Consider the following 22732-nt stretch of genomic DNA (forward strand, 5'->3'; position numbering starts at 1 on the left):
CAATTCAGTGTTTGCTTGGATTGAACTAACAACTATTAAAGTGGTCCTGCTTTCAGTTTTGCTCATCTAGAGAGTTCATTTCCCAATGAAGAGACAGAATTAAGAGTGGGCTGCACAAAATATGCTCAAAATATGACAGCAGCATCTCTATAACTATTATACATTCTGCATCCGCAAGTTCACAAGGGTCCGCTGGGGTCTGATTGCAGAAGGCATGCAAGAAGCTTTAACAATACAGCTGTGTGCTCTGAAATACGTTCCAACAAAATGATAAACTGCAGTGGCACAAACTGCAAAAGTGTCCTCCTAGATCAACGATTAGCCCACAGGGTCCCTAGGTGAAGTCTAAAAGGCGATGGCCAATCAAGGATTCGTCTTCAGATAGATTCTCTGTAACCGAAACCAACGTCTACCGAGCCACGAGGGCTAAATAACATTCTTGACGCTCGGAGAGCATCCAAGTATGCAAACACAGACATAAAAGCGAGGATGGGCAGGCTGACAATAGACGCTTACAGAGACAGACAAGACAGGCATACCAGACAGATAGAGAAGTGTCGACAGTAACCTAATAAGTGTCTATGGCCACTCGGGAACACCGTACGCTGGGGCAGCGACACTCTGCTGGCTCACGGCCGTGCAACAGGTATAATCGTCAGGGAAGTATAAGAAGAGGCAGAGGCAATGAAACAGAAGGAGAAGTGGGGAGTTTCAAAGCAGGACTGTGTGATATCTTAGGAATGAATGGGATCTCCTACTATCAGTTACTGAGCATGCCAAGCCTCACACACTCATACATATATATGAGCTGCTGCAGACAAGCCTAAAGCACATGGGCAGCATCTACGTAGACTTATGATTAAATGTAATGGCTGCACATTCCCTACTGGCTCAGAGATATTCACTTTTAGAAGCGCTCGGCTTCTCTGCGACTCGCCCCTCTGTCTGGCCCATCCGTCAGCCTGAGGTCGCAAGTCATGTGTAAAACAGTGCAGGGTCATTTCTCGCCACTGAGTGCCTGTGTAAAAAAAAAAAAAAAAGAAAAAAAAACATGTCCTGCTTTGATCTCACAGGTGAAAGGTCACCGGTGTCTGTGGATGGCTGCCACACCTGTGCTCCAGTGAGGAGTCGTGTTTTTCTTGTCAGGACATACAGGCACGAGTCGGTTCGAGGAAAGAGGGGAAAACGGGAGCAGAGGGCTGCCGGGAAGCTCAAGTTAGTCCCTTGAGTCACACAGAGAGTAATTTGTCTTTCCCAATAGGTGGTATCATGTCCGACATGGCGTGATCGGAAAGCAACTGAACGACCGGAACAAGCGATGGAGGAAAAAGAAGAACGGTCTCGTTCCGGTTCAAGAGAACGAAATAAAAAGTCACACAATTCATCAAGAGGCCAACGCATCACACCCAATACTCTGCAGTGAATTGCACAACTGTAACTGTGCCTTATAATAAAGGGACAATTACGACTGTCCTTATAAATCATAAAGCTGTGGTTCTCGCAGGAATGCTTTTTAAGTGGCCTGTCTGTGGAAGATCTGCAAACAAATCAACACATTGTATTTTCTCTTGGCTCGAGCTTAAAATAAACCCTGAGCTACAGTTCTTGTGTCACAATATAAATCTAATTATTCATACGGAGTGGGAGAAAGTGAATCTCGGAGGGGGCGGGTGGACGAGAACAGAAATGTAAAAAAGCTGAGCTATGCAACTCCTCAATCGGGATTAGGAGCCAAACCCAAGGCAGGGAAGCTAAGCAACAGCCCCATGGGGGAAAAAAGAGGGAAAGCACGGTGGGGCGGGGGGTTGTAGGAGGAAGGGGCGGGGTTGTGTGAGTGCATGTAGCGTCATGCCATCCGGCTCACCAAAGGTAAGGAAGATGAGATCAGAGCTCGGGGTGGAAAAAGACGATTTAGCATCAATCATTCGTAATCGTTTAAGTAACAATCTGCTCTGCTGCATCGGTGAATAATTCAGCACAGCTCCGCCTATAGCTTGTTCATGCAAGCTTTAACATTAGCGGTTGTAAACCCCACCTATCCGGTAGACACTTCCTGGAATGAAAAAAAAAACCACTCCTGTCTTTCACATCTCAGAATATTTGCTTTAAGCAAAGACAATGATCCTGGTAAGACTAGTGATTAATGTCCTCTTTACCCCATAAGAGACCGAATGAAAGATATACAAAACCAATCAAGGGGAGCTGGTTTCGCGTCGACTTCCTTAGCCTGGAAGCTAGACTAAACAAGGCGGTGGTCTGGAGTGGGTCAGTTGGAAACTGATTGCGTTAATGACGCAATCTGCCGGAACAATCAAATTATCAGGTTTAATTCTGTAACATACGTGATGGAAAGGAACAGCGACATAGTCATGCTAGACATCTGAGTGCAGGTGACTTTTTTTTTCAACAAAATGGCTCTGATTGGATGTAGGACAAGCCAATGGCATACAAGTAATAGCAACAAACCACATCAGCTCAAATTGGTCTTTGCATTGGGACAAATTTAGACGTCTATCGAGGTCAAGAGTCTGTCATGAAAGATATAAATCAAGCCCTTTAGAAAACCTCTTACTATCAAGATTTGTGACGCTGGAGCTTAGATAGCTGTCAGTTCTGGCAATCAACCAGCTCGTTCTTACGAATCAAAGTTTGTTTTGATTCATAGGTAATCACTCGCCTGTCACTGGCTGGATATGGCTCTGATATATTAAACTCTAACATATGATTGAGTTATACAGGACAACACAGAGAAAACGGCGCACACTCAAATGCTGCACAACTCTGCCTTTGTGACAGTCAGAAACGGCCAGATACAAATCTTTTAGAGAACAGAAAGAAAACCCGAAAGGTTTTTAGTGAAATTTGACAAACTAAGATAAGAGCTCTTACCAAGAGAACACATAGCCCTCAGCTATTGAACCGCAGAGCGATACCCTCGTATTCACACACACACAAGTACAAGAAGCGAGAACGAGGACAGATGGATCAGTGTTGTGGCTACAAGAGTGAGTTAAGCGAGTGTATCTCCGAGGAGTTATCAGGGCGGTCTGTTGCTTCAACACAGGGCTCCAGAAACATTCTCAGGCGTTCTGTTTTCCAGAATGGAAGCACCTGCGAAGTCACTGCACAGCGAGAATTTATCAGGAAGATAAGGAAAGAAAAAGCCCCTGTGACAAGCAGCCACATCTTCATCTCTTTTTGCTGTTGGCCCTCTCCATACAACACTCAGAGCTCTCCTTAATACATCAGTCAATAGGCTTTTGTTCAGCTGGTCAGGGATAAACAAAAATGAGGTAAATGGAGACAAGCAGGTAATGAGAGCTAATGCACTCTGATTAGTCTAATTCCTCATGGACTGAGGATGTCGGTGACGATGAAAGCAGACATAATGAGCTGATAACGATCATGTGAGGCCGCTGCTATAAGAGAAACCCAAACCGAAAGTATGTGTAGCTCAATTTAGATGTTGTCACATGTAACACATAAGTTAGTTTTAAGAATAATAACGGTCAGAAATCCAATTTGAATTGGCTCCAAGCTCAACAAGGAAGGATATAAATTAATCCAATTCAGTGAAAGTGTGAATATGTCTCCTTCGCACAGAGATAGAAGCTTAAACACTAACCAAACATCAACTGGATAAAAAAACTCCATGAAGAACACACGGCCTCAGGTGAGCCGCTTGGAACTGAATCCAATGGAGTTTCTTGTCTCTTAGTGCTTGTTGAGATGATGATAGCCTTCCAATCCCCTCGGGCCTTCCTCTCCCAAGACCCTAAGGTTGAAAGGTCATGACATCAACGGTAATGGTTACCCAACACTTGACGTCGAGGGGAGCCATCAAAATAGAGGGATTTGGAGCTATTCTATGGCGAGAGTGTGTGGATCTGCTTAAGTGTGCATGAAACACATGCTCATATATATTTATGGTCGCGCGCACACAGGGAATACAACTAATGAAGAGGCACAGCCCCCACTGGGACCATCACGAGGTCACTGTTGTCAAGGATACACCTAGACTCATCGGCTGTTATTGACAAGCACGGACGCTGAGGCAGCTAATAAGGGCTATAAGTCCTAGAACTATTGTGATGAGACGCTGGCCCCTCGGATGCTCAGCAGGACGTCCACAGCGGCCGTAAAGCACTTAGAAAGGGACACTCTGCTCTTTGTCCGACACAAAGACGAGGTGCGAGTCCTTCAGCAAAAATACTGGTAGAGAAAAATGAGGGGACATCTGGTGAAAAGCTCCCACCGCCAGATGAACCAAGGTATGTCACAGTGGCGAGAAATTAACACTAACAACTCATTTGTATTTAACGACTACATGGCATACGCTGGAATTCTTTACTTTGGAGATACGGTGACATGGAAAGAGAGACACACAACTGATCTTTGGCTATTTGCCCATTTTAGGATTTAAACTATTTCGGGAGTTCAACACAGAAAATAGGGAAAAAGAGGGGGATACAAAAGAGAAAGAAGGACAGACAGGGTTGAGCGACCAGCTGTCAATGTGTAACAGGATAGTTATTCTTTCGGGACATTAGAGTTATCCTGACTGATTAATGTCAAAGGGATTTCTTACAAAGTGTATGTGCATGTAGTGCCAGTAAGGGTGTAAATTTCTACGTGTTTGCATTTGCCTAATCTTTAACTTTAAAGAGCAAAGTCTGCTTGTGTCTTGGGAAAAAAATAATAACCTGTACGTTAAACATCACCATGCAGTTCAAATTCAAAACCCTCTCCAAAACTGTCTTTTATTCAAATCAATGTCATACAAACTGTAAAAAAAAAAAAAAAGAAAAAAAAGAAGCGCTACTGTAAAAATTGTGGGAAACATCTTGCCACAAGATGTTCATCCACCTCCCTGCAGCACACCTACAGAAGGCCAAAAATGTTCAGCCCATGCACTTCAAAGAGTTCAGCTTGTAAAAGCTCTGAGGGAGGGGAATCATTAGCGTACATCTACGCGCCCTCCATGCATGTGTGTGTTCTGACTTTTGACCGAAGCCCACATAACTGCAACAACGCAGCAGCTCAGTTATGTGGGTACCCTGCTAATAGCGGCTTTTTACGACCCGAACCAACCACTCGCTCACAATACGTTTATCAGCCAAATGGCATGAAAAGCAGCACAACCGGATCCTACACAGAGCCTGAAGCAAACACTTAACTGATCACACAGTCAGCGCCACAGCTGTAACTTGCCTCTGTCTGTACTCAACAACAACACAAAAAAAATCTGCCCCGATTCAGTGAGATGCTACATCACATGCGGCGACTCAAATTTCCACCTTTCCACACATTTCATCAAGTCACACAGCAGGAATTTCACACAGAAGGAAGGGGTTGAGAAATGCGAAGTTAATTACCTGAGACAGAGATGGTCATGGGTGCTTCCAGTGCTCTGTCGTTATCCAGGTCCCTGCTCAACCTCAAATCCCCGGTGTTTTCATTCAGCAGCAGAAGATTTAGTTCATTTCCAGATTCAAACTTGTACCGTAGCTTATCCATAACATCCGGGTCGTGAGCTGGTACCTTTCCTATTATTCCAGATGGAAAACTGTTGGACTTGTTGGTGACGTAGTTATTAAATATAATCTCAAAGTCCTGCAACACCGGTTCGTTGTCATTCACGTCTTTCAGGCGGATGTGGACGGTGGCCCGGCTTACTAGTGGAGCTGATGTGGCCTGGACCACTATGACATACTCGGTTTTGGCTTCATAATCCAGGTCTGTGAGTGCAGTGAGGTCGCCATTAAAGATGTCCAGCTGGAAAACCTCTGGTATATTCCCTTCCACAATCTGGTACATGATCTGAGCATTGGTGCCCTCATCGGGATCGGTGGCAGTGATCTGGGCAACGACGGACCCGACCGGGCTGTTCTCCAACACCTCGATATAAAGCTCATCCTCCTTAAACACTGGAGCATTGTCATTTATGTCCTGGACTACAATCTGAACAGAAACACCTGCTTTCAAAGGCGGAACTCCTTTATCCACAGCGAAGGCTTTCAGATTATAAACAGCAACGTTCTCCCGGTCCAGTTTTCGAGCAGTTCTGATGATACCAGAGTATGGCTCAATATAAAAGTCTCCATCGCCATCATCGCCACCTTGAAATGTGTAGCTTACCCTGCCGTTGGAGCCAAAATCCCTATCTGAAGCAGAAATATAAAGTACGCTCGTGTAGACAGGTGCATCTTCAAATACAGTCCCTTGGTACATGTCTCTGGAGAACTGAGGAGCATTATCATTTGCATCCTCGATGGCAATGTCCACATAAGTGGTATCAGACTTCTGAGGGATTCCGTTGTCTCTGGCAATGATGGCTAACGTGTAGGAGGCCTGGTCTTCATAGTCGATCTCCATTTGTGTTGTGATGACTCCAGTATCCGGGTCAATTTTAAACTGGGGAACATTGTCCTCCATTATGTACGTGATGCGAGCATTTTCTCCCGTGTCCTCATCTGTCGCAGTGATCACCACTACAACGGAGCCCACTGGTTTTCCTTCAGTCAGCATTACCCGGTGGTTTGCGTTCTGGATGATGGGCCGATGGGTGTTGGCATCCGTGACATTGATGAACACCTGAGCGGTGTCGTAGCGCGTTCCATCGCTGGCAGTAACTGTCAGCACATACTGGCGTTCCTGCTTGTAGTCCAAGGGAAAGGCTAAGGTGATGAGGCCGCCGCCACTCTGGCTAGTGATGGCAAAGCGGTTCCTGGTGTTCCCACTGGAGATCTGATATGTCACCACACTGTTGATGTCTCTATCTACAGCCGTGACTGTCAGCACGCTGGTCCCCACAACAGCATCTTCATTGATCTTAAGCGAGTAGGTCTTCTCTGTGAATGTGGGCACGTTGTCGTTCACATCCAGCACTGTGATGCTGACGCTGGCGGAAGAGGACATCACAGGTACTCCATGATCTCTTGCCTCCACACCAAACGTGTAGAAGTCGGTGGTTTCTCTGTCCAGTTCTTCATTCACTGTAACCCAGCCTGTGCCATTGTTGATGGTAAATGGAAATCCAGGGGTGGTGCCAGTAAGTCGGTATTCCAGACGGGCGTTTTCTCCTGAATCACCATCAATGGCTTGAATGTGGATCACAGAGTAACCGATGGCAACATTTTCCAACACGGTGGCCTGGAAAGGCGTGCTGACAAACATGGGTGCATTGTCGTTGATGTCCAACACTTGCACCACCACCATCCCTGTGCCATTTATGAGCGGAGGTCTGCCACCGTCCTGTGCCTTAATTCTCAAATTATACTCCCGGAACATTTCATAGTCCAGTGGATTGATGACATCAATCACACCAGTGGGGGAGTGAATGTAGAACTGTCCTTTAACATTGCCACTGATGATGCTGTAGTGAACTTTGGCATTGTTTCCCTCATCTCTGTCTGTCGCTTCCACCTGGATGACTTTTGTACTGACTGCCACATTTTCCGGGATCTTAACGACATACCTCTTTTTACTGAACTGTGGGACGTTGTCGTTTTCATCCTCCACAGAGATATTAACAGTAGCGGTGGCGCTGCGGGGGCCCGGGTCTTTGCCCTGATCGTTGGCCTCAACTAGGAGCTGGTACTGGGCCTGGGTCTCCCTGTCAGGCCGCTCTCTGATCCGCACCAATCCGTTCCTGGGGTCGATCTCAAACACAGAATTAGCACGTTCGTCGTTCACAATTTTATAGATCATGTTGGCATTGGAGGGGGCGTCACCATCAGTGGCCCGGATTGTCATCACCTCATAGCCCACTTCTACATTCTCCCGGATTTTAACACGGTATTCGTTTTTCTCAAACACCGGGCTGTGGTCATTGGTGTCACTCACAGTGACAGTGAGGTAAGAAGCAGCAGATTTCTTCGGAGTGCCATTGTCAGTTACAGTAACTTTGAAAAGATGGGTGTCTTTCACTTCTCTGTCTAGCGCCTGGACAGTTGATATGGTTCCAGTCTGAGAGTCGATGCTGAAAAAGTCATCAGACCTCCTGTCAAACAAGGCTTCCATGCTGTACTCCAGCCTGCCTCCCTCTCCTTCATCTGGGTCAGTGGCTTTTAGGGTGATAACCCGCGTGCCTGACGGCTCGTTCTCCGGCACGGACACCTGGTAGTTGGGGAGCTGGAACTGAGGGGCTGCGTTTGCCTGTCGTTTCCCTCTGCGCATCAACGTGCCAGAGTTTCTCATGGGGGTCTCTGATGTGGACTCGTGGTGTGTAGACGCTCTCACCAGCGTCAAACTCAGCCGCACAGAGGGCTGGCTGCCTGGAGAGCTGTGCAACGCGCAGTGCATAATCACCTCGGGCTGTCCCCTGTGCTGCTGGAGACATGAGTGTTTGGCCAGGAATAAATCCCCGTGCCTGAACACTGCAGCAAGGTCTTTCCCGAGACATTCCGTGTCCAAAAAGGCAACGTTCCGCGTAAGGGGAGGCAAAAGTTCTGTTACATTCAAAAGCAATTTACCTGCAGGTAAGCAGGAAGATGTATCCAGTTTTGTGAGGTGTTTAATGTCAATGTCTGCCACCCCCGACGCTTTCTTTCTCTTGTACTTAATGAAACAGTCCTGGCCGTGGACAAACACATTAAAGTGCGTCAGAATAACGTCCCCGGACAACGAGGAACCTGTTCTGAAATAAACAGGCGCCGGGTTCCTCCGTGCGTGCGCGCAGTCAACTCTGCGGGACAGAGTGATCACCCCTCCGCGCTCATCAACTTGGAAAAAGCTCTGGATGAATCCGGGGGATAAAGTTCTGTCAAGTTTGTACGTCCACCCAGGTCCGAGAGACAGGTTGGCCAGAACGCTCCCGGGTTGTAAAGTCTCCGAAAGGTGCATCTCCAAACATCCCGCAAGCGGCACTGTGAACAGGACACAAACCCAAATCCAACACATCGGTCGCTCCATGCTTGTAAACCTGCCGAATCCCATTCAACTTCACCGAAAGTCCTTCGCAAAAGCATTAACTCTCCCTCTCCCAGCAGCGCGTCTTAGTTTTATCCCTCATCGCGAAGTTTTAAAGTGGGAAAAGACGCTCGGTATCCATAGTGTCAGCGTATCCACGGCGCGCAGCGGCTGCGTTAACCCACACTGAGTTTGAAATGAGTACAAAATGGCTCCGTGGCTCTCCTCCGCCTCCTCCTCCTCCTCCTCCTTCTCCTCAGACTTATTACCATAAACCTGCTGTGTTCTCCCTTTGGGACGCTTTCTCGAGAGGGGGGGCTTTTTTTCTCATGGAGATTTAGGAAGTGCCACTGACCGGGTGAGCAATGCGCGCAAGTGCATTGTTATGACAATAGGCAGAGAGTTGGGTGAAATTCCTAATGCGCGTTTGAGTGTCGCCCTCTCTTCAACTTTTGTGTGCTGGAGTAGCTGTGAGCAGTGAAACGACTGAGAAGTGTTTGAACCAGGCCTCAGGTCCGCAATATTTCGCCACTTTGCCAACTTTTATCAGCTGCTACTCATCATTTACAAAGACCCCACTCATGTTAATATCGAAATATTACAACTTTATAAACTAGGTCATCAGTTATTACTTTTGTTGATCAATGGCCTATGTAATGGTGAGACTTTTGAATGGTGTTTACACTGTAACAACTGCAGAACAACGCGTCATCGGTGAAAAAATAATCAGTTTTCGCTTGATTGGTTTAGAAGACAATATTAATTGTGTAGAACTTTGTTTTTAAACATTCGATTCATCCAGTTTTGTAAGCAATATTCAAGAGAAAGCATTTCTTGGGGAAAATGAGTTTTCATCTGTGTATTCTAATCAAATTCGCTTTGCCTCTGGTAATGATTTTAGGTAAACACGTGACTAACATCAAATGAAAATGATAACAGAAAATGCTGCTTAAGTCCATTTTTATATGATTAACATAGGCAACAACTCCTATTAGTATACATTCAGATGCACAGCATGTTGTTTATGCAAAATAATCCCAACTAGAGAACAACAGGTGAAACCTGCAGGATAATCTTGTCTAGTAGCGCCCCCCGGTGGACCTATACCTGTAGAACAACGAATGCACGGCTGCTGTAGTTTGAGCTATTTTTCTTCTGGACATAATGTTGATGCACACATGCAAACGAAAAACAAACCGAAACACAAGTTATTGTCTTTATTTTCAATTTTCATGAACAGTTTATGGTTTAAAATCTGAGTGCATCACACAGACCTATATAAAGGCACTTTTTAAAAATAGTTTTTGTAGTAAATCTACAGAAGGAACACTCTGTACAGTATTACACAGCAATAATGTTTAGACATTTTAGTGTCTACTTATTTTTGAACAGCTGAACTAAATTTGAATCACCAATCAAATGTGAATTTGTGCAACCAAGTATGATATAAAAACAAATATGGCGTTATAAGAGAATAAATACGAGTTATTTTTCTTATAATTTAGGCCGAAAACGAAGCCCCGCTGATGGACAACTCCATCAGAGCATCCTAAAACTCTTCTCCTCCACGTTAATAGCAGCTTTTCTGTTATTACAGCAAAAGAAAGCTGTGTACTTTTTTTTTAAAAAAAATACACAGAATACAGACGATTTAAAAGCTGGGCAGGATGCAAGGAGAGGAACCTATTCATTTTCCACCGAGAGAGAAATCTCATAATGGCTGCTTGTTGCTCTTGGCTTTGGTTTCTCCTTCCACCATTTCTGGTGGTTGAGCAACAAAACATTACCCAGGAGTGTGCAACAAGCAGATTTCAGATATTCGAGGGAAGTATGTTGGAAAATGTTTTTTTTTTTTTAAATGGTGCATTTCATTGTCAGCACAGTCAATATTTGCACACTTATCCCAACAAGGGTGGGACACAGAGATCCTTTCGTCAGACAAGTCACACAGATTTCCACTGAGCTCCGTGTTCTTGATTTAAGCCGCACACCTCATCGGCATGATGTACGAAGCAGCCCCTCCCCCCCGGGGTGGCCGACGTGCCTTTGTGAAACCTTCTTGGATGATAAGCCCTTGAGACCGAGGTATGTCGTCCATTTTTTCAAGTAAGTGACGTCTCATAATTTCCATTAACTCGAAAACACAATAAACGCCATGATGGTAATCACTCAAATAGGTGAGGTGCATGTACATGCATGGAGAGCTGTATAAACAATCACTCACACATCATACCTGAAAGCTACCGCTGAGGTGCTGGTGCAGATCTGTTATCCTACAAGTAAAATACTTAAAATTATTTTCATTAGTTACTTTTTCATCTTATCACCATTGAGTCTCAGCTGAGAACCGAGCCTCCTTCTGTTGAGACAAAAACACCTTTGCGGCCTCCACCCAGAGACTCAATATCACCAAGTGCTCATGTGGGTGCTCTTTGTAGTGTACCAGAGTCAGACTGTGAGGTGATCTCAGCTGGCTGGTTGAGGGCTGGGCTGCTCTTCGGCCCGCGTAGCCGCTGCCATGCGCTCGCGGCCCTTCTGGAGCGTGTATTCGCTGGGGCCCAGCTGGACGATCTTCCCGCTGCCCAGACATTCGTCCCCTTTGTAGAGCACAGCAAACTGGGGCAACAGAGAGAAGAAAAGCTCAAGCAGAATTCTAAAACAACTAGACGTTGAAGGTGATGTTACAGAACAGGGAAAAATAACTAGGTCTTATGTTAACAGTTACCTGTCCAGGCGTCAGAGCTCGGACCGAGTGTGAGAGTGAAATCCACACAGAGCCGTCCATGTTCAGAGTTACCGTGCAGGGAACTAGGGAACAAAACGTAAGTGGTGCTTTGTGTTTAACCTGAATTTCAGTTCTTCCTAATGATCGCTTCGTAGACTCACCCAGCGGCATCTGGTGGATGAAACGGAAGTGGCACTCCATCATCTGGGTCCTGACGAGTTCAGGAGGCGGGTCGACGGCCAACCAGTGGAAGCGGTCCGTTCGGACCGTGTCGCGGAAAAGAGCCGGGTGGTTGGTGGTGGGAGCCTGAGACACGACAGGATTAATGAATTAAGTTGCGCATATGAAAAAAAAGATTTAATATCATGCTCTTAGAAAACTGCAATTCAGGTCAAGATTTGTTTCTTATTGCATTATTTGTTTTTGCTTTTTTTTTTATCTTTAAAAATAAAAGACATTTTCTCACCACGAACACATCTCCAGTAGCAATATCTTTGTCCACCACAAACCAGGCGTCTTTCAGTCCTCCTATCCTCGCCCTCTGGCCCAGGGTCACGGTGAACCAACCTGCATGGACAGAAACGAGACACGGGACGTGAACGTAAGCTATTAAGGATCCAAATTTAGAGGCTGAAAATGAGGACACAGTCGCAAAAAACAGCTGAATTAAGTTAGTGCTGTTATGACACTAATTTGTAACACAAGATGGGCCATTGTATTCAGTCTGTAATACTCAATAATATATAGAATGTCATATGACAAATACCTCTGTGTGTTCCCATGACAGTCCCGTCCTCAATGGAGACGAAGTTTCCCGGTTTTGGTTCTACATACTAAAAAACGGAGAACGTAAATGTGAGGCCAGTCTAACACAAAATGACTTTTTTTTTTTAGAAAAAAAGAACATTTCAAGGAAGTTTTGATGTGTAAGAAATAGCTGAAAATTTACGTCTCACCTCCAAAATGAACTTTTCAAAGTTTTTTCTCTCTCCAATAAAGCAGATGCCCATACTCTGCAAGAGCAGTGACAGCTTATTGTGCATCACATCACATCACATCACATCATATCCCATCATATCTTTCTTTGTAAGGTTAGGCCCTTAACCCAAACCTTTTCCTTCCCTTCATTCTCAAACAGTTTCATTTGTCCAAAGAAAACAGCTACATATTTGTGTTTTGTGCACACCTCTTTCTTCTGCAGCACGTGGTGAAACCCCGCCTCGGCAGCCATCTTTTTCACAAACTCTTTGGTGAGTCCGGCCAGGGGGAACATGGTCTGCCTCAGGGCATCCTGGGAGATCTGACTGAGGAAGAAGGTCTGGTCCTTGAGGAGATCGGCACCTTTGTGCAACCTCACAGCTGGTAGAGGGACGGAAGGTGAGCGATGACTCGAGGCAACATCAGAAACAAGCAAGGACGTGAACCGCAGACTTAGCGTCGGCTGCGGAAGAAGGCGGTCAAACACTTACGATTTCGGATCTCGAATCGGTCTCTGAAGAGTGTGGTCGGCGGGGCTTTGTGCAGCTGCTGGAAAACCTCGTCGTCCTCCTGCGACGTCCTGGCGTAGTGGCCTGTCGCAATGGCGTCAGCACCTACGCAGACAAAACCACAACAATAACAAAAAGTCTTACTTAACAAGGCTTTTTAATACTGCCATACCATCTACCTGTTTAACTCTAAGCCTTAAACACTTAAACACCACTGCATCTTAAATAAATCAGAATATGACCTCATACCCAGAGTGTTGATGGCGTACTTGTGGAAATGGTTGAATTTGATGTGTTTGTTGCATTGTATGTCTGGGTTCGGTGTCCTGCCCTTCTCATATTCCTTCAGCAGATTGCTGCCAGCGGAAGAGGAACAGAAGTGACATCAACAACAGCGATGACAATAATAAATAAGAAGAAGGTGTGTCATTTTTGCGTGGCAAACACAAAATACCTGAAAACTTCATGCCAGTACTCTTTGACATAGGACACTTGATGGAACGGGATGTCCAGGATCTGACACACTTTGTAGGCGTCCTCACAGTCCTTCTCCGAAATACAGACCCCACTCTCATCCAGGGAGTCCCAGTTCTTCATGAAGACTCCAGTCACGTTGTAGCCTTCAACAAGCAGACAACAAAATAAAAATGTTTACAACTAACCCATTTGAAAAAAAAAAAAAAACGTACAATGTCACATGTTTGTGAACGTTATTGTAGCTTTCGTGTTCAACCACGGTGCATTGCCAACTTTTAATGTTAAGTAACCTGAGGTGTGTGTTGTCACCTTACCTCTCCTCTTCAGTAACAGCGCCGCCACAGAGCTGTCAACGCCGCCGGACATGGCGCACACGACGTGTCTTATCAACCCCATGCTTTCAAACGTCCCTCGGCTTTTAATTAATAAAGCTTCCCGCTTGTGTAATTAACCAATTTCGCCTCACTTCTCTTCACTGACACTTTCAAAAGCCGCCATGTTAGCGGTCCGACGAGGAAAAGCGTCCGACTCGAAGCACGTCGTAAACCGGAACCATGGAGCCGGGGGGGAAACAAAAAAATGTAACACCGTAAACGTCATGGTGCTGAAAAATAAAAAAGGGAATCAAATAAGGTCAGTGGAAAATATCCTTAAAAAAACTAAACATATCCTTTTGATTTACGTCAAGTATTATTTCTGAAATGCAGCTTTTGTAACTCAACGTGCTTTGGCTTTTCTGAATGCTATTCGTGAACTGGTCACATGTTCTGTGTCAGCGTTTAACTAAAGACTTTTGTTAACTAATTGCAACTTTTTGCACTATTCCTTTTAATTTTTCCAATACTTACGAAGGAATATTTTTTTTTCTAGTGTTCATTCAGACGTGAACGGCTAAAAAACTCAAGTATACATAGTAAGTCACCTGTGATAAATGAAAAATATTTATTATTCTAATATACAACATTTCATTTTAAAATACGTACTTTTTGTGACACTAAAATGCAGCGTTGGAATATATAATTTATTTATTCGTGCATTGTTTTTATTTCGTATGTCTTAGTACTATGCACCTTATGCATTGTGTACATTTTGCGTCACGCTTTATTAATAGCATTTTTATTACAAGTATTTTTTGTATCAATTTTATTGCGGTTATTGTGATTTTGTCAATGTTATCTGGTGTTTCCACGTCTACCCTGTCTCGGATGCCGGCTGCAAAATTAATTTCTATAAGTTGGTTGCTTAAAATATTCTGTGATTTTTTTTAATTTATTTATTTATTTTTAACACACGATTTCGGTTGATTAATGAAGAAAATAACCTGAAAACTGTCAAAGGACGTTTTTTTTCTGCTATTTATTTGTAACACATGTTTTCCTGATTATACTTAAGCCCTTAAGCAACATTTTCAGATTACTCTAACCATGAAGTTTTTACCTGAAATGATTAGAATACTTCCTGCATCAGTTGCATATATTTAACGTATTTTCGCCGCAGATGGGTGAGGTGTCTGCAGACGCCGTCACCCTGGACCTATTGAGAGAAGCCAGAGAGACGGTGAGGAGCAGCCCTCTGGGTGTCATCAACACTCCCATGGTCGCCTGGTGCCAGACCACCCTGCCTTTCAGCATCAGCTGCAACATCCAAATCAAACTTGAAAACATGCAGAGAACTGGTTGGTTGACGTCCCTCTTTGATTCAGGACGGGCAGTCTCACACAGCTGATTTTTGTGGCTTTTTTTTTTTTTTTTTTTTTTTTCACTGACAGGGTCCTTTAAAATCAGAGGAGTGGCCAATCAGTTCGCCAGGAGGCCGAAGGGTGGCCGCTTTGTCACCATGTCTGCAGGGAACTACGGGAAATCCTTCGCGTACGCCTCTAAGCACTATGGGTCGAAGGGAAAGGTGGTGATGCCAGAAACGGCCCCAGAGTCCAGGTCCACCCTCATACAGGTCAGAGGTCATCTGTGTCCTGGTTAAAAACATCTGCAGTTCCTTCGGGTGCAGTTCACGTTGTTTCTACTCCGCCATTCTCAGAGTTTCGGGGTGGAGGTGGAGCGGGCTCCCACGTCCAGTCTAATCGACGTGGTGAACCGTTGTGTTCGGGAGGACAACATGACCTTCCTGCACTCCTACGACGACCTGGATCTAATAGCAGGACACGCCAGGTACATTTAGAGGCGGATTTATCCAGGCAGCTTTTAAGCTCACTAAGCACATAAATGGTGTGTTTGCAGTCTAGGTATGGAGCTGTTGGAGGTGATGCCCGAGCCCGATGTGGTGGTGGTGTGCTGCGGTGGAGGCGGGCTCCTCGCCGGAGTAGCCGCTGCCATCAAACTGTCAGGCTGTGGTAAAACCAGGATCTACGGCGTAGAACCAGAAGGAGGTAAAACATTTTGTTTTTGCTTAAATGTCCTCTACATAATCAACAGATTGTGAGTTTGTGTGTCCGTCTGAAACGCAGCCTGTACAATGTACAGAAGCTTCACGGAGAAGAAGCCAGTGGGGATGGACGCGAGGAGCATTGCCTCGGGTCTCGCGCCGCCTTTCGCAGGTACTGCTCCAGTTTTGCCTCGCTTCAGGTTTCACGGTGTCGTTCCAGACTTGTTTGGTTCCTTTCGGTTTCAGTTCCCTTCTTTTTCCCAGGCAGGCTGCCCTACGAGCTGTGCCGGCGCTACGTCGAGGGGATCGTCCTGGTTAGCGACGAGGAGATCGCGGCAGCCGTGTCCGCCCTCTACAGGTCCGGGTTCGTGGTCGAGCCGTCGGGCTCCGCCGCCTTTGCTGCCATCGTTAACGACAGGATACCGGAGCTGGAGGGGAAGAACGTCGTGTGCATCCTCAGCGGAGGGAACATTGGGAAAGACGAGCTTGCCAACTTCCCAGACTGACACTAAAATTACTTCATACAAATCTGTGCAGATGTGATCTTCTTATTGTATATTTTATGTCATACTAGTACAGCACACCATGACTTCACTATGTTTTGACTCTCTTGCCAGTCATTCAATTCACCACAATAACAAAATGCATATTAATGTAATTTCAGACAGATCTAATTATATACGTATGCAGTTGTAAATGAATTAAACCATACTTGAAGTTTGATATGTAGAAAAAGTTGATTAATTAAAAAAAAAGTTCCTCAAACTTGAATGAAAACCAGGTCATTTAAGGTGACTGAAAAAAACAAAGGTGGATCAAATACATTGCTTTAGACACACGCTATATTTATTATTCTTGTCTTCTCCTCTGGCTGACAGTGATTGTGGGTCTTTCATGTCACTGATGTGGATTTTTTTTTTTAATCCTCCAGGGACCGATCTGATATTTGGCCCGCAGCGCTTTGGATTTATAATTCAGCACGGCTGACATGAGACCAGGACTCAGAGCCCACCTTCAGCTCTCAGAGCCAAAAATAACTAACTGTCACAAAAAAAAAAAAGTTCAAAGGAACCAGAAGCATGAAAACTTCCCGTGGGATGTTGCTAAATAATTCAGAAGAACTTCCATAACTGCCTGCAAACTTTGTCCGCGTGCGTCTGATCGTAACGGATAACAGATAAAAGAAGTAGGAAGAAAGACAAGCTCGTGCGCAGACTTGTGGAAAAACTCATTTATTTTGGTCTGTACATAAAGTGTGGCTGTTACGTTCAGATTTGAATTTGTGTTGAGCAAATGACGGGCGACAAAACATAGCTGTGGCAGAAAATACAATTTTAACATCTCGTATAACAAAAATACAACTTCTCCATTAGAACAGTTCTGGTGCCGTATCCCGGTGAAGCTACATGACGTCCTTGGTGGCCATCCTGCAAACGACCGCGTCAATCAGACTCTTACACTTCTCCTCCTGAGGAGTCACTTTGTACAGCTGTAATGGAGAGAAAATAAGAAACTAAAATTCATAGAAATGCTCCTGAAATCCAATGTCAACAAAGATGTAAAATCAACATGTAACATGGCTGCATTACATATTTATCTTAAACCTTTACATTTAAAGATTTAAAGAGTCACACTTCTCTCTCTACAACATATTGTTAAATACTGAACTAGTGGTTTCCAGTCTTCCAAGCTCTGACTATTGAGGACCATAAAATTAATAATAAATGTCTTAATAACATATAAATAAATGAATAAATAAATGTGCCATAAACATATTAACAGGCATGTCTGTTTAATGTCACTGTATTTACCTTTTTATTTCCTTTCCCCTTAAATTGTTGCTTTACTTCTCAATTAAATCCATTTTAAATATGTATGTATTCCTTTATGTGAATATCCAGGGCATTCCCCCTATATGTTCCTCATAATGACATGCATTTACATTTAATAATTTTGTTAGTTCATTTAAAATATGATCCACTACTCCATTCTAATGAAACATTAGTTTATCGAACTTGTGCATTGGAACTTTTCTTCTTTCGTCCCTCAAACCATGTGACAACCCCTCAGGTTAATTTTCTGTCCATGTTTAGATTTGTATAAAGTACTTTAAGATAGCTCACGCTCCACCAGCTACAACAGCAGCAGTGTGTTGTTTACACATTCAACATTAATAATCTGAATGAGTCATATGTCAAACACAGGTACTTCCAGTTCCACAATTAAACTGCTGCTAATTTCTTCTGCACTTTATTTGGATGCATGCAGTAAACTGTGCACAGTGATGTCAAACCTTTTTGATCTTTGCGTGGTCTGACAACGAGGACACGTCTTGGGCAGGAACCTGCCGTCCGTCCACGCGGTCTGTGATGTCTGAGAGAAGCTGCTCCTCGTCCTCACTGTGCACCAAAACCACCATGACAGAGTCATCGCCGTCAGAGATCCCGAACCTTTTAAAGGCCTCTGAGATCTGCATTAATGAAGGAAATGAAAAGTTTATGAGGCGTTCACTTACCTGGTGGTGCTACACAGGAGTAGTTGTGTGGGATAAAAGAATGAGATTTCACTTCTACATCAATAGTAATGTGATTTAACACTGGGCAAATCAGCAAGGATTGAATATTTCTGTTCTACTAATATAATAAAGGGGAAAATTCATATTTTTAGAAAAAAAAAGAACAATAGCGTGAATCGGGGTGTTAGAGCCATCGGGCGTGAGACGTAATATTTCTTTTAATTGCACATAAGAAATAAAAATGTAGGCAATGTTTCTTACGTTATTAGTAGGTGAAAGGTTGAAGATTATCTCTGAGTACAGACTTCTCGTTTTCATTTTTCCGATGGTCTGTAAATGCACAGCTTTATTGGCAGCTACCAGCACTTGGAAAGTATCCACCAGCTGGAAACGAACACAAAGTCTGACAGTGAATAAACACTGAATAAACTACCATCGTTGTTAGTTAATAAGTATGAAACGATACATTAAATTGTGAGACGGGCTGTAGAATGCTCACCATTGTAGGATTGATCAAGGCTGCGTTGATCTTACCCTCCATGGCACTTTTTCTCAACTCTGCTGCATTTTTGACTTCTTTGAAAAGCATTTGAGTCACTCTGCGGTCGGGGAAAAGCTCCAGCCCATGTGTTAGATGCATGTTGAAAAGCGTTGACCGAAATACGAGAAAATAAGAATTTGCAGACGCTTAGCGCCGAGCTTCACGTGCAGTCTGTACACGGCCGGAACCATAACACGGGGACACCGCCAGACAGGATGTTTTCTCTTTGGAGAAAATGTTACACACGCACAAAAAGAAAAAAATGGATTTAATGAGATTATCTATTAAGGCACTTTTTGTGTGTTTTTATCGTATGTATTATTTGATAGAAATTAAATGGTAAATGATTTAGCGCAACCTAGGAACGAATGATTGCGTGATTGTTTTCGTTCCGGACTTGATTGGGAAACGGACTAACAGCTGTCAAAAATCATAACTCTTCCGCTTATCCATAGTGTACACATTTCAAACCATTTCTCTTTGAATTCAGGCTGTTAGGGGTTTTATTTTTACGCGAATCGTATCGCTCTGCGCCACAGACAAAAGTATAACAGCTAGCTTTGGACCAAATTCACTTTTACATCGTGTTTCCTATTGCAACATGGAGAAATTTGAAGGCTACATTTTCACTGCCCTGTGCAGCGTAAACTTCTTGGTATCCTGCCTGCTGTTCTCCAGAGTTACTCGGGAGCAGAGGGAGCCGTACATGGACGAGATCTTCCACGTTCCCCAAGCTCAGAAGTACTGCCATGGAAAATTCAACGAGGTAAAGTGGAGCTCTCGGTGTCAGGGTGGCCGTGAAAGTGAGTCCATCACTGGTAGGCGGATTAGGGTTAGCGGAGAGCGAGGCTTTTGTTGTCCGCCTCTGGGGGCTTCAATCTCCACAGCGGACATATAGAGTGGCATTAATAGGAGTTGCATAAAGACATAAATGTTTTGCACTTTTCTGTGTGCGTTTGTAGTTGAGTGGAAGATTAAAGCATCAAATGTAGCACGCTGCCGTAAGTGGGGTTACATGACATGACATTTAAGTAAACCAATAATAATGAGCGTTTCATGGTTAATTCTGCTTTAACGGTCCCTGCAAGAAACGGCTTTTCAATTTATGTTATTTTCCACCAAAGAAAATGTGAGATCCTCAACTTCCCATGATTCAGCTGGGCAACGTGACACATTAAACCTTTTAAACCACAAATATTGCGCTTGCATCTTTTAGTGGCGTTGATGACATTGCTATAAGATTGTTCATGGTGGTTTTCCCACACCTCTAACATGGTTTGGATTTGCGCAGTGGGACCCGATGATCACCACTCTCCCGGGCCTTTACCTCGTCTCCATGGGAGTCATCAAGCCCCTGGCGTGGCTCGCCGACCTGAAAGGCGATGTGGTGTGCTCCACAGCCATGCTGCGATTCATCAACCTGCTCTTCAACTGTGGCAACCTTTACCTGATCTATCAGCTTATCTGCAAGCTGCACCTCAAGGACAAGGTAAGAGGAAGAAGAAAACCGTAATATGAGTAATTTTTTTTGGTCACTTTCCTTTTATTCTGGTGTGACGCCACGTCTCTTCCAGACACGGACATCCTCGCGGCGCGTCCTGTCAGCGGTGTCTCTATCCACCTTCCCCGTGCTCTACTTCTTCAACTTCCTCTACTACACGGACGCCGGCTCCACCTTCTTCATCCTCTTCACCTACCTGATGACGCTCCACGGATGCCACAAGGCCTCGGCGCTCCTCGGCGCCTGCTCCGTGCTCTTCCGCCAGACCAACATCATCTGGGTGGCCTTCTGCGCAGGCACCCTCGTGGCCGCCAAAATGGATGAGGCCTGGAGGACGGAGCATACGAAAAAGAAGGATGAGAAGTCCCCGCCTTCTCAGGTGCCACTGTCATTTAGTGGGGCTAAGAAGATAATGCTTTTCGCCGCGGAGTTCTTCACGTCGCCCGGTCATGTGAAGGCGGTGCTGCTGGTGGCCTGGCCTTACGCAGCGGTCGGCGTTGGATTCCTGGCGTTTGTGGTGCTGAATGAGGGGATAGTGGTCGGCGACAGGACGAACCACGAGGCCTGCCTTAACTTCCCCCAACTCTTCTACTTCTTCTCCTTCTCTCTCTTCTTCTCCCTCCCCGTCTCGCTGTGTTACCACCGCGCCCTCCGTTTCCTTCAAGCTCTCAAAAAGCAGCCTTTGTTCTTCCTCTTTGTCACCGGCGTCTCTTTTCTCCTCATTTGGAAGTTCACTTTTGTCCACCAGTACCTCCTGGCAGATAACCGGCATTTCAACTTCTACGTGTGGAGAAAACTTTTCCAGAGGCACGAGCTGATGCGTTTCCTCCTCATCCCTATTTACATCTTTGCCGGGTGGAATTTTCTGGACTCCTTCAAGTCACGCTCGCTCTTCTGGAGTTTGGCCTTCCTGACGTGCCTCCTGTCCGCCACAGTCCCCCAAAAGCTCCTGGAGTTCAGGTATTTCATCGTCCCGTACCTGATGTACCGTCTGCACATGCCTCTCCCGTCTCTTCCCAGACTCATTGCGGAGTTCGTCCTCTACACGGCCGTGAACGCCGCGACTATTTACATCTTCATCGGTAAGACCTTCCACTGGCCGAACAGCACAGCCGTGCAGAGGTTCATGTGGTGAAGACGAGAGCCAGTATATCCCAGATCCGGTGTATGTAACGACTCAGAAATCCCTATATTTACTGAACACAACTTTCACTTATATCATTTACACTGAGATCCAGAGACAGTCAAGAGCTCTAACAAATGTTGGATGTTATCAGGTTGAGTTTGGTTTTCAGTAGCAAAGGCTACAAACCCTAAATAAATCCCTTTCTTGTGTTTCTGGAAATGACCGTTCAAAGTGTTGGTATCAGTATCGTAAAATCATTGGTACTGGTATGCAATCTGGTGATCTGTTTATAAAAGCTGTTTGTACCTGAACTGCTGACTTTTCTACTGGGTGAAAAAAATGAAATGTGTGAATTATGGAGATAGGCTGTGATATTTTCTTTTTTTTTTTTTCCTGTACATGTAAAATGAGATACTGTACGTCTTATTTTGGAGAATTAACTGTTATCACAAGCTGTAAATATGATTAAAGAGACCAAATTTTATTTTTTATTTTTTATTTTTAACTTTGCCAGTGAAGAACACTGAAGGACATATTTGACTTTGACTTTATAATAATTAAAAATTTGGAGACATGTCTAACATTGAGACTTTCACTTTGACCAAGCCATAAAGATCTACTGGAGGTGACTGAGAAGTGTCATTCATTGTTAATTTAGATGTGATTATGATCAATATATATATTTATATCAATATATATATATATATATATATATATATATATATATATATATATATATATCTATATATATCAATATATATATATATATACATTCTTCTGACCTTCTCAAAGTTTTATCACTTGCTGGTTCCTTTTATTTGTCTGTAGCTAATTTAATTTTTTCCCCTACATAGACGTGATTAAATCAAGGTTTGTGACTTGAGTTGATGAAATTCAGTCAAATGTTACTGAATCTTTTTTTTAGTGTGATTTATCATTCCAGGTTTTTTAAATACCTCTGACTTGCTTCTGTTGCTTTCTATTTTCACATGTGTTCCCACACCGTCCTTCTAGCTGTACATACTGTATGCCACGTGTTGATACACCCTTTTAATAAAATGTCTTAAATCA

At 44.3% G+C, this 22732-nt stretch overlaps 5 protein-coding genes across 11 annotated transcripts in view; 2 read left to right on the forward strand and 3 right to left on the reverse strand.

The window, feature by feature from the left end:
- The window catches only part of celsr1a (cadherin EGF LAG seven-pass G-type receptor 1a), an 80505-nt gene extending 71384 nt beyond the window's left edge, over positions 1-9121 (reverse strand). For all 5 annotated transcript variants that reach the window (XM_047575518.1, XM_047575517.1, XM_047575516.1 and 2 more), the window contains exon 1: positions 5376-9121. In XM_047575518.1, coding sequence (XP_047431474.1) covers positions 5376-8937 — 3562 coding nt within the window. In that variant the 5' untranslated portion in view covers positions 8938-9121. The remainder of the gene's footprint in view (positions 1-5375) is intronic.
- A 991-nt stretch (positions 9122-10112) lies between these two features.
- trmu (tRNA 5-methylaminomethyl-2-thiouridylate methyltransferase) lies at positions 10113-14125 on the reverse strand. Its single transcript, XM_047574709.1, has 11 exons — positions 13914-14125; positions 13577-13742; positions 13372-13478; positions 13105-13227; positions 12822-12994; positions 12592-12648; positions 12402-12468; positions 12102-12202; positions 11797-11941; positions 11636-11718; positions 10113-11526 (listed from the first exon to the last, which is right to left on the reverse strand). The coding sequence occupies exons 1-11, from the start codon at positions 13993-13995 to the stop codon at positions 11377-11379; spliced, it is 1254 nt and encodes a 417-aa protein (XP_047430665.1). The 5' UTR covers positions 13996-14125; the 3' UTR covers positions 10113-11376.
- Positions 14126-14172: 47 nt separating this feature from the next.
- On the forward strand, positions 14173-17044 carry srr (serine racemase). Of its 3 annotated transcripts, none has more exons than XM_047574686.1 (8): positions 14188-14232; positions 14470-14512; positions 15097-15274; positions 15368-15549; positions 15634-15764; positions 15834-15982; positions 16061-16150; positions 16243-17044. In XM_047574686.1, exons 3-8 carry the CDS (start codon positions 15097-15099, stop codon positions 16482-16484), a joined length of 972 nt encoding a protein of 323 aa, XP_047430642.1. In that variant the 5' UTR covers positions 14188-14232; positions 14470-14512; the 3' UTR covers positions 16485-17044. The 3 variants fall into 3 exon arrangements, with proteins under 3 accessions (XP_047430641.1, XP_047430642.1, XP_047430640.1); XM_047574684.1 differs by having other exon boundaries at positions 16080-16150; XM_047574685.1 differs by lacking the exon at positions 14470-14512 and having other exon boundaries at positions 14173-14232; positions 16080-16150.
- A 153-nt stretch (positions 17045-17197) lies between these two features.
- Positions 17198-19222, reverse strand: tprkb (Tp53rk binding protein). The gene is made up of 4 exons (XM_047574687.1): positions 18993-19222; positions 18755-18877; positions 18272-18448; positions 17198-17467 (listed from the first exon to the last, which is right to left on the reverse strand). Exons 1-4 carry the CDS (start codon positions 19131-19133, stop codon positions 17381-17383), a joined length of 528 nt encoding a protein of 175 aa, XP_047430643.1. The 5' UTR covers positions 19134-19222; the 3' UTR covers positions 17198-17380.
- A 234-nt stretch (positions 19223-19456) lies between these two features.
- Positions 19457-22332, forward strand: alg10 (ALG10 alpha-1,2-mannosyltransferase). The gene is made up of 3 exons (XM_047574715.1): positions 19457-19800; positions 20326-20523; positions 20609-22332. The coding sequence occupies exons 1-3, from the start codon at positions 19636-19638 to the stop codon at positions 21668-21670; spliced, it is 1425 nt and encodes a 474-aa protein (XP_047430671.1). The 5' UTR covers positions 19457-19635; the 3' UTR covers positions 21671-22332.
- Positions 22333-22732: the final 400 nt, after the last annotated feature.

Source organism: Mugil cephalus, chromosome 22 (assembly GCF_022458985.1).
Source record: "Mugil cephalus isolate CIBA_MC_2020 chromosome 22, CIBA_Mcephalus_1.1, whole genome shotgun sequence".
Lineage (NCBI taxonomy): Eukaryota > Metazoa > Chordata > Actinopteri > Mugiliformes > Mugilidae > Mugil > Mugil cephalus.